The following is a 16,249-nucleotide window of genomic DNA, read 5'->3' as shown; positions in this document are numbered from 1 at the left end:
TTGATAGAGATACAACAGGAAACTTTGGCTGGTGGGTTTTGAAATGCTGAGCAAAAGTTAAGAAACACTTAAAAGCTCCTCATAGATTAACTGTAAAGGTTTCTGTTTGTTAAAGCTTCATAGAGTGTGTGAATATGTCATGAAGGTTAATATTGGTTCAATGATAATCCACCATATTATTACGTTTATCACTCCTGTATTTTGTAATAACCACCTCGATATATAGTAAGTTATACTGGGAAATGTATTACATAGTGTGGTCATATAGCAGGTATTATTTTGAGTTATTAAATAATGTGGTGTTCTTACTAATAATACTGTTTCCTCTCATTGTCGTAGCCTGAGAAGCTCTTCAAATTTACTTAAAGCTCTTTCTGCTGTAACAACATATAGCAAGTTATTCCCCTTCAATCCTTTTTCCCCCTCATATCTCTTTCACCTCTGCACACCTTTCTTTTCTACTTGTTGAAAATAGTCTTAATTTATCTGTTTGCTGTTAGACAAAACACACACATAGAGAGAGAGAGGAAAAAGCTGAGGGGAAAACGAACAGCTGTCCTCTAATCTTTTACTGTAGTGCGTCGGCTGATTTAAGGAAACTATTATGCAACTAGGTTTTTTAATCTTTTACACCGTAGTTGTGGCTCTATTCATCTTATATATACAACACCCACACTGTGTACATTTTACACTGTGAGTATAGCGGGGCTCTCCTTTCCTCTCTGGTGGTGGAAGGTGTTTCAACGTCATTGTACTGGTGTGTTTTTTTGATAAGAGGAGTAGTTTGGATGTGGATCAAGTTTCTCAGGGCTGTTGAACTTAAACTGGGGTATTTGGGGTTAAGGTGGGGCTGAACTGCTGCATGTTTCAAAGCAGATAGAGCAGGGCTGTTGATGGTGATTAAAAATGACAAATGTTGCCCCTTTTACACATAGTTTTAAAAGTATGACACTGTAGACACCATTTTTTAAACGTTTTTTAGCCTGCTTTTTTTATTTTTGTGGACGATTGGCACCATAAAAATATGTTGAATTAGCCGTTAGTGGTTCCTGTGTTCACGTGTATTGACAGCGATCACTTGATTACTGTGATACTGAAGAAAACTTTCGAAATGTGACGTTCCTCAGGCAAGAGTTATAAGAAATGACTTTTTTAAAACTATGACCTTGAAGCAGATTTATAGATGTTTATTAGACTTCAGAGATATTAACATTTCCGGAAAGTCTGAGTCACACTCAAGTTTCACTCTGAGAAAGAGGAATTATGGTAGATTATGGTTTTAGCGTTAATTGCGCCAATCGGGAACCGAGGGTAAAAGTTGAATTTGATTGCATCCATGTGTCTGCTGTAGCTGCTGATGATCTTGATGAGCGGCCAAATCAGGACACTTTAAGATCTCCACCTCAGGCTGCAAATGACAATTATTCTCTTTATTGATTAATACACAATTAATCATTTTGTCTATAAACTGTCAGAAAATGCTGGTAATAATTAGTTTGATTTATCAGACATTCAGTGTGTGTGATAAACAAAAACAGCAAATTTTCACATTTCAGAAGCTGGAACCAGATAACGTTTGGCATACTTTGTTTGTTTGAAAATTTTCATTTTCTATTAACTGATGACCTGATAAATAGTTGCACCTCTAACTCACTATTTAACATGCTGTATCTTGTTTGTTTAATCTGAACACACAGATGTAAGGATGATATTTTGTGGTTTCAGAGGGCGTTAGGTGCTGCTTCTTCTTCTTCTTCTAAATGAACAAACACTCTAGTCTTTATGTATATAGCCAGGCACCTTATAATGCTTTAACATGACATTAATCATCTCTCACAAAGAATTTTCCCAAAATGTTGAACTAGTCCTTTAAAGGGTCACAAGAAAATGATTTTTGATAATAGCAGTATTGAGTTTCACAGGCTGTATCATTACTGTGATGAAGTACCTTCATTTGTCAGGTATTCATTGTATAAGACCAAAAACATGATTTCCACTGGTAATTGTACCTTTTTATGGTTTTTTGATTGAATTTCAGAAACAATGTTGGTAGAATTATTCCTATCAAAATATATTAAATTACTTAACATTACTTAATAACCATAACCCCACAGCTATTAAATCATAGTATCAGCTGTTGTTGCAATAGGAAAAATAGCCTTTTTGTTACATACACACACTAAAAGGCTGTTCAGCTACTTTGATACAGAGGGATACAGTATGTCTACACACACACACACACACACACACACACACACACACACACACACACACACAGGCACTCAGACGAAAAGGTGCTTTCTTTCAACTGCAAACAAGTGCTCAGTTGTGATAATAGCGCAGTGTTCAGTTGAGAAACCAGAGATCACTAATCGGACAAGACACCCATTCATCCGTGTGACCTCTGACCTCTGGAGCCAGTCACAGGTGACTGTGACACTGGGATAGTGTTACCCACTTTTGTTAGCCTGGAAAAACATTAATTCCAGTGTTTGTTGCCTCCACTTTAAAATGGTAAAATGACTCAGAGGAAACCTTTGTGTGTGAGCACGCGTGTGCAGAGCTGCAGAAGTAGGACATCGTCAAAGCATCTTTGTCTTTCAGTGGTAAATGTGGTTTAATTTAAATAACACCATGTTCTGATTAAACTCCCCCCCCCCCCCCCACACCAACTTTCCTTTTTCCACTGTGGGTTAAAACGGTCGTTGTTGTTTACTTTATAACCTATTTAACAACCACTTCTAACACCACAAGTAGCACGTGGATGGCGGTTTGCCCCCCATTTGGAGGGCTTACATGACAAAATAGCAAATTTAAAGGTTTAAATCTTTAAAGGAATAAATATTAGTCAGGTATTGGGCTGGGCGATAAACCGAAAATGTATCGATACCGAAATTTACGACGATTACCGACGTCATTTTGCCCATGTCGGTATATTCGGTTTTTAACCTCTTAACGCACGCTGTTCCGTCTACGGGACGGGACGGGACGGATGTTAGGAGGTAGCCACACGTTATTCTGAATGTTTTAAACAGCAACCCTTAAACATATATACTCATGCCGTACATTGCTGGAAAGCTTAGATTGCCCTGATTCATTCAAGACCACTCACGACTTATATGGTTGCTCACAGCCGTAATAGTATTAGCGATTAGCTCGGCTAGCCCCTGAGCTAAGTGACAAAAGCTATAATGCCTACATACCTTCAAAGTCTTCCCTTTATCCACAACGATCATCTTATGACTCAGGACTTTCTGTACAGCTCGCCAAGTATCCATTCTTGTGAAATATGAAATCCGTTTCCATAAAACCGGAATACTTTCCTCAATATGTCCATGTATTTAGTCCAACACTTAACGTAATAACACAAATAAAAAACCATATACGGTCCGTTTACGTCATTTCCTGACTTGCATGGCCATCTCAGAGTACACGTGACTAGATGTTTACGACCGTGAGCCTCTCCTGCTTCGACACGACACACAAGCCAATCGGTGCTTAGGATTAGGCAGTACATGTCTCCAAAGCCAATGAGGACATGTGACCGACGACAACGTGGGTTTGATTGACAGCTGTTCCAGCCAATGGAAATATTCGGTGAAATGAAGTTGATAACCTTTTAGCCAATAGTCTGAGGTTTCCATCGGTGTACGACACTAAGCTATCAGGTTTAGCTGTCCATAAACAAACTCCAAGCGTAACCAGCGTGCGCCCGGTGCGTAAAAGAGTTGAACCATATCATTACGCACTCGGCGTTTTGGTACACGGTTGGTTCTTCTTCGACTTGACATATGACTTATAGCAAAATAAACAGATAGATAGATAGATGGAGGACAGTTCAAACGTCGAAGCGGCAGCTGCAGCGCCGGCGGCGGAGGTACACCTGGTGGAGGAGGAGGAAGAGCAGCAGCTTGTTCCCAAGAAAAACGCGTCTTCAATCGTGTGGCAACATTTTGGTTTCAAAAGGGAAGATACCGCTCAGAAAGATGTAAAATGTAAGTTGTGCAAAAAGACACCAGCCAGGGCAATACATCTAACCTTGGAGTGGAGCAATTATGCTGCCACAGCCCCATCTAGTGGCCAAACTTTTTTTTTAGCGTAGTCAGAGCGATAGATATAACATATGTTATATCTATCGTCCATTTATCGTTATCGAGGTGAACTGCTCAATATATTGTGATATTGATTTTAGGCCATATCGCCCAGCCCTAGTCAGGTAACAAACTGAATACTGACACATTTGTCTTGCTGTAATCATTCCTCTTGTTCATAAATGACCATGATGTACTTACTGTGTAAAGTAATGGGGAAGAATCCACAGTCCTCCTTCTGTGCAAACATGTATTTATGTCTGAAAGTATCATATTATCTTCAGATAAACAAGGACTGTGGATTATTTTGTCCCCCCGTCACTAAGCGCATTTAAAGGGGAACTTCTAACAGCAAGTATGAACAGGAGGAATGATTACAGAGAGCAAAACCTGATTCAGTGTTTATATGGAACCTGACTCTTGTTATATGTTGAAAAACTCATTTAACCTTCGTGTCGTCCTCCCGGGTCAAATTGACCCCAGCTGTTTTGACTCTTCCTTCCTTCCTTCCTTCCCTCCTTCTCTCCTTCCTTCTTTCCTCCCCCAACCTTCCTCCCTTCCTTATTTCCTCCGTCCCTTCCTTATTTCCTCCATCCTTCCTTTCCTTCCTTTCCCTCCTCCCTTCCTCTTTTCCTTTCTCCCTCCCTCCCTCCCTTCCTTATTTCCTCCGTCCGTCCATCCTTCCTTTCCTTCGTCCCTTTCTTCTTTCCCTCCTTCTTCCTCCCTTCCTTCCTTCTTTCGTCCTTCCTTCCTTGACTCAAGGACAACATGAGGGTTAACTACATATCACATTTCATCACAGCTAAACTATACTGCTGTATTTGAGATGTTTTAATGTACTTTTTGTAGTTTTTTCCAACTCTGCAGTCTGCATTCACAAATCTTCTGTTAATTATCTCAAATTAGTTGTAATTGGTAGTTTAATGAGCTGAGAGGAACAAACCACATGTGTAACAGTTTTCATCATTTTGTTGTGGGCTCCATGATTTGTTTGTTAATGTAGTTTTTGGCATCAGTGTAGATCTAAAACATGATGTTATGCAGTATCAGGCTCTGTAAACAGACAATGCCTCATAAAAGGTTCAATTGTTCGGTTTTTTTGTGTCTTAAAAGGATAAAATCTTAATCAGAGTTTGCTGGGAAATGTCTCTGTGTTAGTCTCCCTGACATTTCCATCACCGAGTTTTCTGATCCGGGTCTGGTCTGTGTGGTGTGTCAGTATGTTGTTAAAGTCTGGAAAGTCAGAGTATCTTCTAAAACCAACAGCGAACATCTCTAAAACACTTCCCCGAACATTCATCAGTGCATATCGCTTGACATTCAACAATGTTAAAGCCTCGCTAAATCCTCACGATGAGTTTAAATGTCACTTTTTTCCCTTTAACCAGCCTGGAGACGCCCCTTGGTATTGCGTCACATGACACAGTGTTTGGCTGTGGAATAAACTGGGTGATTAATTTAGTGGAGCTGAGGAGTGAATGAATAGGTGGACTGTTTGCGTTAAAAGTTTTCAGGGTGGATTTATAGTGGGAGTTTACGAGTGTCTCTCTCTCTGTGTGTGTGTGTGTGTGTGTGTGTGTGTGTGTGTGTGTGTGTGCAACTGCTGTCTTTTTATAGTTGGGTTAATATTGTTTGCACATGTAAACCAACATGAGGATTCACTCCCACACACACATACACACACACACACACACACACACACACACACACACACACACACACACACACACACACACACACACACACACACACACACACACACACACACACACACACACACACACACACACACACACAAACAATGAAGCAGACAAAACACTCGCACTGTCTACCCCACGTGTCATGGTATGTCGGGTGTGTGTGTGTTTTTCCACAGCTTTGGCATTCCTGTTAAAACACACGCATTCTTCAACAAATGCATGTGGCTGATATTTATAGCTCAAGCGCCGACGTCACCTTGGCAACCAGCAGCGAGGGGCGGTAGCTTATAAAAAAAACACGGTTTCCTGTATCCTCGACATGGGCTGGAGGACTGAGCTCAACACACACTTTTTTTTCCTTCACTCATGACTACATTTGCACTTAATTAACTTCTATCCCCCTCTTAGTTTATAAACATTTTGTGGGGTTTTTTTGGGGGCGGAGGGGTGGGTGGGGGGGGGGGGGGGGGGGTGTTGCATTTTTTCCCCATTGTTGAGTTTTTGGCATGATATGGTCTTGAGTCATTTTCTCAAACAAATCTCAAACTCACTGAAGGACTCATCCATCTCTAGAAAGGAAATGAGGAGTGTCATCCAGGAGCAAGATGATTCAGGAAGCAACAGGGTTTATGGGAAATGTGGTTTTAATAATAAGAAACAGACAAACTAACATCACCACTGCAAATATGATAATCATCAGGAGTCACTTTAATATTAATGCATCCATTAAACAGACATTAGACACTCGAGAGGACTAAGGTGGCAGCTTTTATATGACTATGACTAGCAGCAAAGTGCCAAGGTGCTCCCAGTCGGCATTTACCTGCAACAGGAAGTAACCAACCCTCACATACTGTTCATAATTAATCTCTACAATAATTCACATTCATAAATTCCCCCATAAATTTGAATAATCCTTCTTTTTGATTAATCATGTAGAAAAAAAGACATTCACAATCACTATTTATGGTCCAGGAGTTCATTTTATAGAATATGATGAATACAACAACATGTTTGAATGCTGATTTTTTTCTTTTTTTTAATTAACACACATTAACTTCTACGTTTGCATACATAAAAATGTGTATCAGCTACACACATTTTTTTTAAAAAGATGCATTTTATTTCCATTTTTGTATATTTGAGGTCACATTGGGTAAAGTCCAGCTGAAAGACATGTTTTATGGTGTTTTTACAGCTCTGAAATTGGGTCAGATTTGACCCTGAACAGAATCTAAGGGTTAAATGAGGCCTTTTGACCATCATTTCCAAAATATATGTGTTAAACTTGTGGTAATTAGTTGGAGTGAGGTTGGCTAAAAAGGTCAAACAGTCATTTTTGACCTGGGAGGATAAAAGTAGCACAGTTGACGGAAAGACAACAGGAAGGTTAACTTCACTCCATCACTTTTTGCAGTTTTTGCTAACCCTCCCAGATCTCTGCAGCTTTGATCTAAACAAATCTGTTCTCTAAGCTTGACCTTATTTATAACTACAACTTATTTAATTAGCCTAAAAGCTCATCAGTGTCTGACAGCTGACTGAGATGATTTAGAGAAGCCACTAAAACAGCTGCGACATACCACCAGCCACTTTTCGGTCTCGCTGTCACTCAGCTGAGACAGACCACAGAGGACCAGACGTGGCTCATGGGTCTGAGCTCTTACTCTCTCTTGAGTTCCTTGGTGACCGCATGTGTAGATAACTTAACGAGTGGATGCCTGGCCTCAGTGTGGAACCTCCCTCTGAGTCACTCTGCCCTACATGGGAAAAACATTAAGAGGCTGAAGGCTGATGCAAACCTGGAGTAAGAAGGAACATTTAAAAAACCAAAGTGGAAGTGAAGGCAGGACTATCTCGCTCTCTCATTTTGAAGAGCGATCGTAAAGTCAATACAAACAGAGTAAAAACTTTGACTGTGAAACAAGATAGAGGCTTTCCACTCCTCCTCCTCTCTTCTTCATGTTTTTGTTTTTTAAGAAATTCTTGCCTTTATTACACAGTGAGGAGGACAGGAAACGGGGCGGAAACAAGGATTCGTGGCTGGAATTGAATCAGGGACACGCAATGACCATTCAGCTACTGGGCACTCCTCCTTTTATTCCTCCTCCAACACCGCACATGCATACATTGTTCCTTTTAAAATGAAATGTCCCAATCATACTGAGGTTTTCCTGTTTCAGTCTAAAACCTTTTTCCCCATCAGCTTTATTTTAAAAGCAGCTATACTGGGAACTGAGAGAGAGCTTTTTAAACCTAAGTTTAAAAAGCTGTAGGACTGGGGAATGATTACCTCATAGGGTACATTACGGAAAATGGTTTAATGGCAGCTGGCTGGCATGCAGTCTTCCTCCACTCAAACAGCGAAAGTCTCAGTTTCCTGGAGAAAGGTGATGAGCAGTCAGAGCTGTGGGCATTTATTTCCTGGTATAGGAGATATTGGGTGACTCAGATTGAACATTTATCCAGTTAGGAGGTAAAAGCTTTCTCTCTTTCTTTCTTCACAGATTATGATGATGGATAGATAGCAGAGGGAAGACGAGGAAGAGAAGATGTCGTTCTTTGGCCTGGACTGTGCCAGGAAGAAAGAGAGAGGTAAGCTTTGACCAGCAAGAAGATCAGTTTTCAAATACTGAAACTACTGCTGCAATTTTATGAAATGTGAAATGTGAATGAAGGTTAAAAGCCTTTTTTAATGTCAGTCCTGCCAGTCAAAGCTATTTTTCACAACAATAATGATAATTTACAGTTTAAAAGAGCATTTCACAATTACATTTTCTATTAAAGACTATGAATAAATGTTGATACTGAACACAAGTTTATTGTTCATTGACAACTGTAGTATTGATTTTTCTTTCAATATCTGATCTTTCAGTGTAATACCAATTATATTAAACATTATTTCACTTTTGTATAGTTATGTTAAGGCACTGGCAAAGCTTGATTAAGGTTAGGACTTCAGTGTAGTGTAAAAATGTAGCGCTTCATTTGAAAAAAGTTGACTGTGAACGTAATTGGGAAAACATTTAGTAGTACTCAAAGAGAAAAAAGGGTTATTTCACAGTTTTATTACTTGGTTTGACAGCATTGAAGCTTTTTTCTACAATGCCTAATACAAGCACAAGAAGTGCAAATAGTGAGAATTGGCCGTTTATGATGGTCAATTAAGTTTCCTTTAACTTTCCTCTTGGAAACTGTGAACTGGAGGCCAACTCAGTGTGAAGATTTTTGATATTAAAAGTATACACTGATACGTTAAATAATAAGATAAATAAATGTTTATGTTTTATGAAATGTGTTGGATACAACTTGTAATGAGAAGAAAGCTTAATACAAACATAATAATCATGGCCTTGTCTTTTTCTAATCAGAGTCGGAGAGGCGACTCCGTGCTAACGACCGAGAGTACAACCTTTCTTTTAGATACGCTGTAAGTATAAACATGTTTTTGTCATTGCCTACTAAAATAGAGACGAGGATGTGAAGCGGATGTAGAACCAGCTGTATATAAGACACAACAGTTTAGTACCCAGACATCGAGTCAGTATAATGACATTAATGTAGAAAACACTCTGGATGGGCGTGTCTTGCTACATGAGTGTCTGGCTCTTATCAGCAGACTGGACATCAGCCAAAGTCAACTGAGTTTACGCTGAGTCTCTCCAGTTTCAGCTCTTGTGTTCCTGCTGTCGAGGGTTAAACTCACAACAATTAAGTTTTTAGGGAGCAGAAAAGACAGATTCATGGCTAACTTATTTTAAAATAATAATAGCATTTTTTAAACAGAAAGACAAAATACATTGATAAATATAGTGATACAATGTTCAAAGAATATATAAAAATGTATACACACATCCATAAATACATAACTAGATACATAATACACATAAGCATAAATATACGTAAAGGCAAATGTAGGAATATATGAGAATATATAAAGAATTTGAACAGGGAAAATAAAACTGAAAGCTGAAATTGGAGATAGGAAATCTTATAATGGTGCTACAAGATAGAAAACATTCCTTTTTTTCCCTGTTTGATTTTATTTTTTAGATAAAATAATCTTCCTAAAGGCTTCAAGGAGATAAAACTATAGTGGAAAAACACTTAAAACGGGTATAAACACTCATTTCCCCCCTCCCCCGCTGATTGTGTATTTAAATATTTACAGCCAGGACAAAATCTTAAATCTGTGGGCGGTGTTGTTAGTGAAGAGATCCAGTGATAAAGGGACATGGACGGCACAGTCCAGCTGACCAGAGCTTTCAGCCTCCTGATAAGACCCACCTGGCACACAGCAAAATCCTCACACGAGCAGCGCCGGCGCCAGAGGAAAGTAACTGGCCGGGCTTTTGTTTTTTATAGCTGAGCCAACCTCCTTCCCCGAACACATCTATTGTCCCATCTATCCTGCACAAACACATTTAATTAGCATACAATAATGCATCAACATTCACTCATGATGGTGTTACAGGAACCAGCAAGCATAGTGCTGCTCGGTGGTTGAACAAGATGTCCTGATGACAGACATTAACAACCTTTTAGCTTTTAGCTTCATTAGTAGCACGCCTGCCTCCCATGTCCGAGGTCATGAGTTTGAGTTCAGGACAGGACTGTGTTTATGTCTAAACAGAGGAAGTCACTAGTAGAGCACGACTGATGCTGCATTTTTGGGGGCCGATGCCAATATTGATATTAGGGAGGAAAATAATACTGATATCGATGTATCAGCTGATGAATATACAGAATATATACATACACACACTGTTTTTTCACATCTGTACAGTTACGAACCAGCCCAAAGTCCATAACAGAAATGGGAATCACACATGACAACACGTATCTAAAATAATATTTATTACAAACTTAAGTTAAATAACAATGTTAATCAGTTATATCAGTCATGAATGAAATGTGTGGATGAGTGAAATGTGTGGTGCGATATGTGCCAACAAAACCGAAACCAAAAGTCTAACCCATCTGGTTGGTGGAGGCCTGGAAGGAAGAGAACAAGTAATTACAAAGCAGCCAGCTAAATAGGCTGAGGCCTAAACTACACAGGTGTTGGTAGTTTCCCTGACGTCCTCTAGTCCCACCCACTGGCTCCTGAGCCAAGAAGCCCAAGGAAAAAGGGAGAGAGGGACGTCACAGTACCACACACACAAAAATATGTCCTGGAGGCCATGATATTTTACAATTTAAGAATAAATGTAATTGAAACCGTAACCTTCACTGGAAGGGTTAAATATTCATAAAATGTATCCTACTAACCTACCTATTAGCACATATCAGACAGCATGAACACTGATACTGATATATCTGTGATGAGGTCAATGAATCAGGTATTAAAGTCCGTTCCTACCTTTAAAACATCTTCCTCCTGGTTTTACATGTGTCCTTAATTAGAGCAGTAAAATCCAAGGCTCTAACATCATCACTTTCCAATGGCGTGTTAGGTCAAGCATAATTCTGTTTTAATTTAACTTGTTTGGATAGTTAGGCATTCCCCAGCGTCATACACCGACAAATAAACCGCTGGATGGTTTCCACTTCAGAGCAAAGATACTAAACAAGTTCAGTTTAGTTCAGATGTCCCACTTTGCTCTAAATCCAGACACCACAAAGGTTTTTTCCCCCTTATAAGCCTCATGGATCTTTTCACATCATTAAGTCCTGTGCATTAAAACGGCATTGATGCTGATTTATCCTGGGAGGGCCAAATTCTGGATCCACTCACCAGATTAAACATCTGCAGAGGACTTTGGAGGATTCTTCACATTGTGGCCACAAGAAAACCACTGAGAGACCAACTTAAAGAAGAGTTCCCATGAGGATTCACAAACCCAGAACCCACATGATTAGTTCTTTTTAAGGATATTTTCTCAGGACCTCCAAGATGCTCTCTGGTTCTGTTTGGGTCTTTAAAGAACCTCTGATTAACATTTTAGACTAGGTAGATACATCCAGACAGAGTTTTTGACCTCTTTTTTACGTCAAACAATCCACTCTTTTTAGAATAACAATGTCATCCATACAAAAAAATACATTATTAGAAACAACCTTCCCAACAGCACCACAGAGTACAGCCTCCAAAAATGACTGTAACATTGAATTGATATTTCTATAAAGCATTCTATAAACCTCCATGAAAGTAAGAATTACTGCAAGACAACTAATTTACAGCATTTACTACATACAGAAAGCAATAAATTTTTAGGAAGTGTTAGTGTTGGTTGATCATAAATATTTTCAGGATGTGCTGTCATGTGTGTTGGGTGTCTATCAAGTGAAAAACCGATATGCAATGTGTCTGGGATTTCACACACTTGCATAACAGTTGTGGTTGGTTGGTAATGCTCAGTAAAATGCATCAGAGGAGGAAGAGAAGTAATGTCTCTCAAAAATAACTTTGTGTCTAGACTGTGCAAAAATATTAATACTTAACAGATCATCCTGACTGTCCTGAGCAAAAATGAGTGAAAGTAAACTATATTTTCCAATTTTTATATCATTAGTTAAACTGCATATGAAAACAATTATATTTAATTGAAAGCACATGGTCATATCAATGTTTATGGGCCAATGACGTTTTTTTGTGTCCATGTGGTTTAGTCAAAATTAAAAGGGGTTAAAATGTGAAAATAAACGTATGAATATCTTGCACACATTCTTTTTTTGTGGAACCTGCATCAAATGTCTGCTTTTTATCCATTTTGACAGAATATATAAACAATGTCTAAGTGGTGTAACCATAAAAACTTTGTACCAAATAATTAAACTTGCTTTAAAAACACTAAATTCTCAATAAAACTAGTTTGGCATGATCTTACATTATAACTTTTTATATTAAATAAAGGTAATGGAATACAATTGTTCTAAATAAGTCCACTTAAATACACTGTAGGTGGATAAAATATTTAATATTTATAATTATTTTGTGGTTACACCATTTGCCATTTTTTAACCAAAAGTAAGACTGAATGCTCCATTCAGTCTTACTTTTGGTTAAAAAATGGTGCAAATGTCATTTCAAATGACATAAAACCAAGAATACAAAATGTACATTTAAACAAACCTGATGTTGCTTTTAACACAATTTTTATAAATATTATTGAATTGCTCATCTTTCCAACCCTTGTTTATCACTGACCCATATGTATATATTACAATCTGTGACATGTGGTTTTATAGTCGTGGACTAACCTGTAATGTAAACAACTACACAGACAGTAACTTCAATTTTTTGTAACAGAACAAAACTAAATTATTACTTTTTATGATTTCATCTTCTAGTGTATTTTAACCCTGTATGTTACAAACTAATGTGTTCACTGCCTTCTACTTCCCCGTATATCTACCGTCTGATTGTCTGAAACCAAACACATAAAGTCAAATGAACATCATGACACGACATTTTGACCTTTGAATAACCAACAAAGCATAAACAAAGCTGCATATTTACTCAAGCCATGAATGTGATTACCCATTATGCATTTTTCTTATCATCACGGATACATAGCGACACATTTCCATAATACAGCCATGTAAAGGTTTTATGGATTCATTACGTAAATGCAGTTCAGAGAGAGACACAGGGTGCTTTAAACAATCTCTGATCTAACGTGCAGGCAGCCTAGTTTATTTTTCCACTGGTCCGTTTGCTTCAGATAGCGTTTGGAGTATAAAACTTAACAGAGCTGGAAAACAACCTTACTTGTTGTTTGATAGCAATCACATTCAATCTGAATGTTAAAAACTATGTGCACATCCAAGAGTCTCTCCAACAGCTTCTGGACCAAACATAATAAAAGAGAGAAAAATAACATTACAACGTGTCTCCTGTTTGGTCCAGTAGCTGCTGAAGAAGCTTTTTTTCTCTATTATTAAACTTTTTTTTTTCTGATTGTCCCTAAATTTTATGTTTTACAGACCTCATTTGCTCAAAACTTTTTAGAGACTCATTTTGTTTGTGTACAAGATGAGAAAATGAAACTAAACTTCACAAATGTCTCCAGCAGGATCTCTTATGTCAGCAGTGATTTGTGTCATTCTTCATTTATACACTAAAGCACGACCTGTAACCATAGCAACCATAGAACAACCTGTATCTATAGCAACCATAGAACAACTTGTATCTATAGCAACCATAGAACAACCTGTATCTATAGCAAACCATAGAACAACCTGTATCTATAGCAAACCATAGGACAACCTGTATCTATAGCAACCATAACACAATCTGATGGTGTTTTTGTGCATTACATACCTCATACAAGTGGTAAAGATTGCCCAAAAAGTGACATGACACAAAAGCAGGGGCGCTCGGAAGGTTAAAGGTCAACACGATGACAAATGGTAATAAATTGCTTCTATGCTGCAAGACTAACCACAAGCAAGAAAAGTAAAGTGAATTACTATGTTCTACATTTGCTTCAGAACAATCAAATTTTATCACAAACTGATCTCTCACAGAACGTTGAGTGTTTCCATTGTCACTGAAACGGAAACGATAATCACGCCTACATGTTTAGTTTCCTGAACTTACGGGGCCTCTGTTCCTCTGCTGCCTTCACTATTTATTAACTCCTCAATCATTAACTCATTCATCACTGAAACTATATAAGTGAACTTTTACAATAATGAAAAGCAGACACACGAGTATCATTGAGAATAGTTGTTTCCTCATTCTGATGATTACGTGACCTTGATTCAGCATGTTTTTACAACCAAACATTATGAAATCATTACATATATTTAAAGTTCATCTGACATTAATTGGGAATCAACAAATAGATGATATATTAAAAAGCTATTTCTGATGACGATGTATCATTTTTACACTCTATCTTAGATTCATGACACTTGTTCTCCGTCTCTTTACGCCTCCTCTAGACGAACGCCATCAAGACCTCCAAGTACAACGTCTTCACCTTTCTACCCCTCAACCTGTTTGAACAGTTTCAGAGGATCGCGAATGCCTACTTCCTGTTCCTGCTGGTGCTCCAGGTGAGGGAAACTTCTGTTTGGAAACATCTCATTAGATTCAGCTCAGTTGTGTGCAGACTTAGGCTTGCTACTTTTAGTTAATTATTACCCTCATTAACGGATGTTGTATTCTGGTTGCGGTTAATGTTATGTGAGTTTCGTGGTTAATTAACAGCTGGTAGCATATTTAGCGCTGTTTGTAAGGTTGGCTTCGATCCTGTAGTGTTGTGTAATGCCACCTGCCCAGCTGACAATGACAAACTTGAGCAAAGAACAGGAACAAGTTACACTGGAGAGACATTGTTCAAAATTTTGGGAAATTTCAAAGTATTTCCTTTTTGGTTGAGGTGGAGAAGATTGTTACCGCTATCATATTTGCCTGTTAAGTTAGGTTACAGTCAGGGGACAGTTAGCTTAGCTTAGCTTATCTTAGCTTAGCATAAAGACTGGAAAGAGGCGGTCTGGCTCTGTCCAAATGTAAACACATCTACAAGCACTTCTGAAAGTCACTAATTAAATCATTATATCTAATTAGTTGAAGCCAAACAAAAAATGTAAAAAGGTTTGATAGCTTACGATGCACCTGAGCATATCAGGATCGTACATACAGTACAATAATAATCAAGCTTTAAAAAATCCTGCTATTTTTGATCTTTGGACAGAGACAGGCTAGCATAAAACATTTTATAGAAATACTTGAGGTACCATACTTGTGTAAATGTATAGTTTTAAGGTCTTTAATATATTAGTTTTGAGCTTATATGTTACATTTTCTTATATTAATGTAAGATCAATAATACATGCTACTTTACACTTCTATTATGCCATATTTCAGAGGGAATTACTGTACTGTACTTTTTCCTCCAGTACATGGATCTAGCTCTTTTGCAGATTGAGATTTTACATACATACAACTTATAAAATAATACCACATTATAATAATATAAAATACAACTAGCTGGTTATCTTTGCTACCCAGTCTTTATGCTATGCTAACTTCATATTTAACAAACAAAGTATATTGATTTAACTCTCAGCAAGAAAGCCAATAATGGTGAACTATTCCTTTAAACATCTGCAGTTCCCACAGTATGATGCTTTGAGATACCTTTGCCCCCAACGATAAAGTATGGACATGACATTTAGTTTGTCGTTCGGACACTATACGTGTGGTTTTCTTTACAGAGAAAACCCACACACACTGCCTTTAGCTCAAACTGAAATTCAGCTGTTCCCCATTTCTCGAGGAACCAAACTGAAAACGGTGTGAAACATCAACAGACAAATTTGAGAATCACTGTCTCAAAAGCTCGAAATTCCAACGTGATGCATCAATATCATGTAAGTGCTCAGGCGCAGTGAAGCTGTGTAAACCAAACAGGATATGGACGAATCAAGTGCAATGAGATTAAGGAAGTGTAATATCCAGCACAGGAAATTGCCTCAATGGGTGCAACAACAGTCATGTTGCAC

General features: G+C 38.1%; 1 protein-coding gene across 2 annotated transcripts in view; it reads left to right on the top strand.

Moving 5' to 3' along the window:
* Window positions 1–16,249, top strand: part of LOC128364545 (phospholipid-transporting ATPase ID-like) — a 46,588-nt gene that overhangs the window by 8,651 nt on the left and 21,688 nt on the right. For both annotated transcript variants that reach the window (XM_053325093.1, XM_053325094.1), the window contains exons 2-4: window positions 8,299–8,386; window positions 9,163–9,221; window positions 14,684–14,797. In XM_053325093.1, coding sequence (XP_053181068.1) covers window positions 8,344–8,386; window positions 9,163–9,221; window positions 14,684–14,797 — 216 coding nt within the window. In that variant the 5' untranslated portion in view covers window positions 8,299–8,343. The remainder of the gene's footprint in view (window positions 1–8,298; window positions 8,387–9,162; window positions 9,222–14,683; window positions 14,798–16,249) is intronic.

The sequence above is a fragment of the Scomber japonicus genome, chromosome 9 (genome assembly GCF_027409825.1).
Source record: "Scomber japonicus isolate fScoJap1 chromosome 9, fScoJap1.pri, whole genome shotgun sequence".
NCBI lineage: Eukaryota > Metazoa > Chordata > Actinopteri > Scombriformes > Scombridae > Scomber > Scomber japonicus.
The sequence above is the reverse complement of the archived record's forward strand: the minus strand, read 5'-3'. Positions and strand labels throughout refer to the sequence as shown.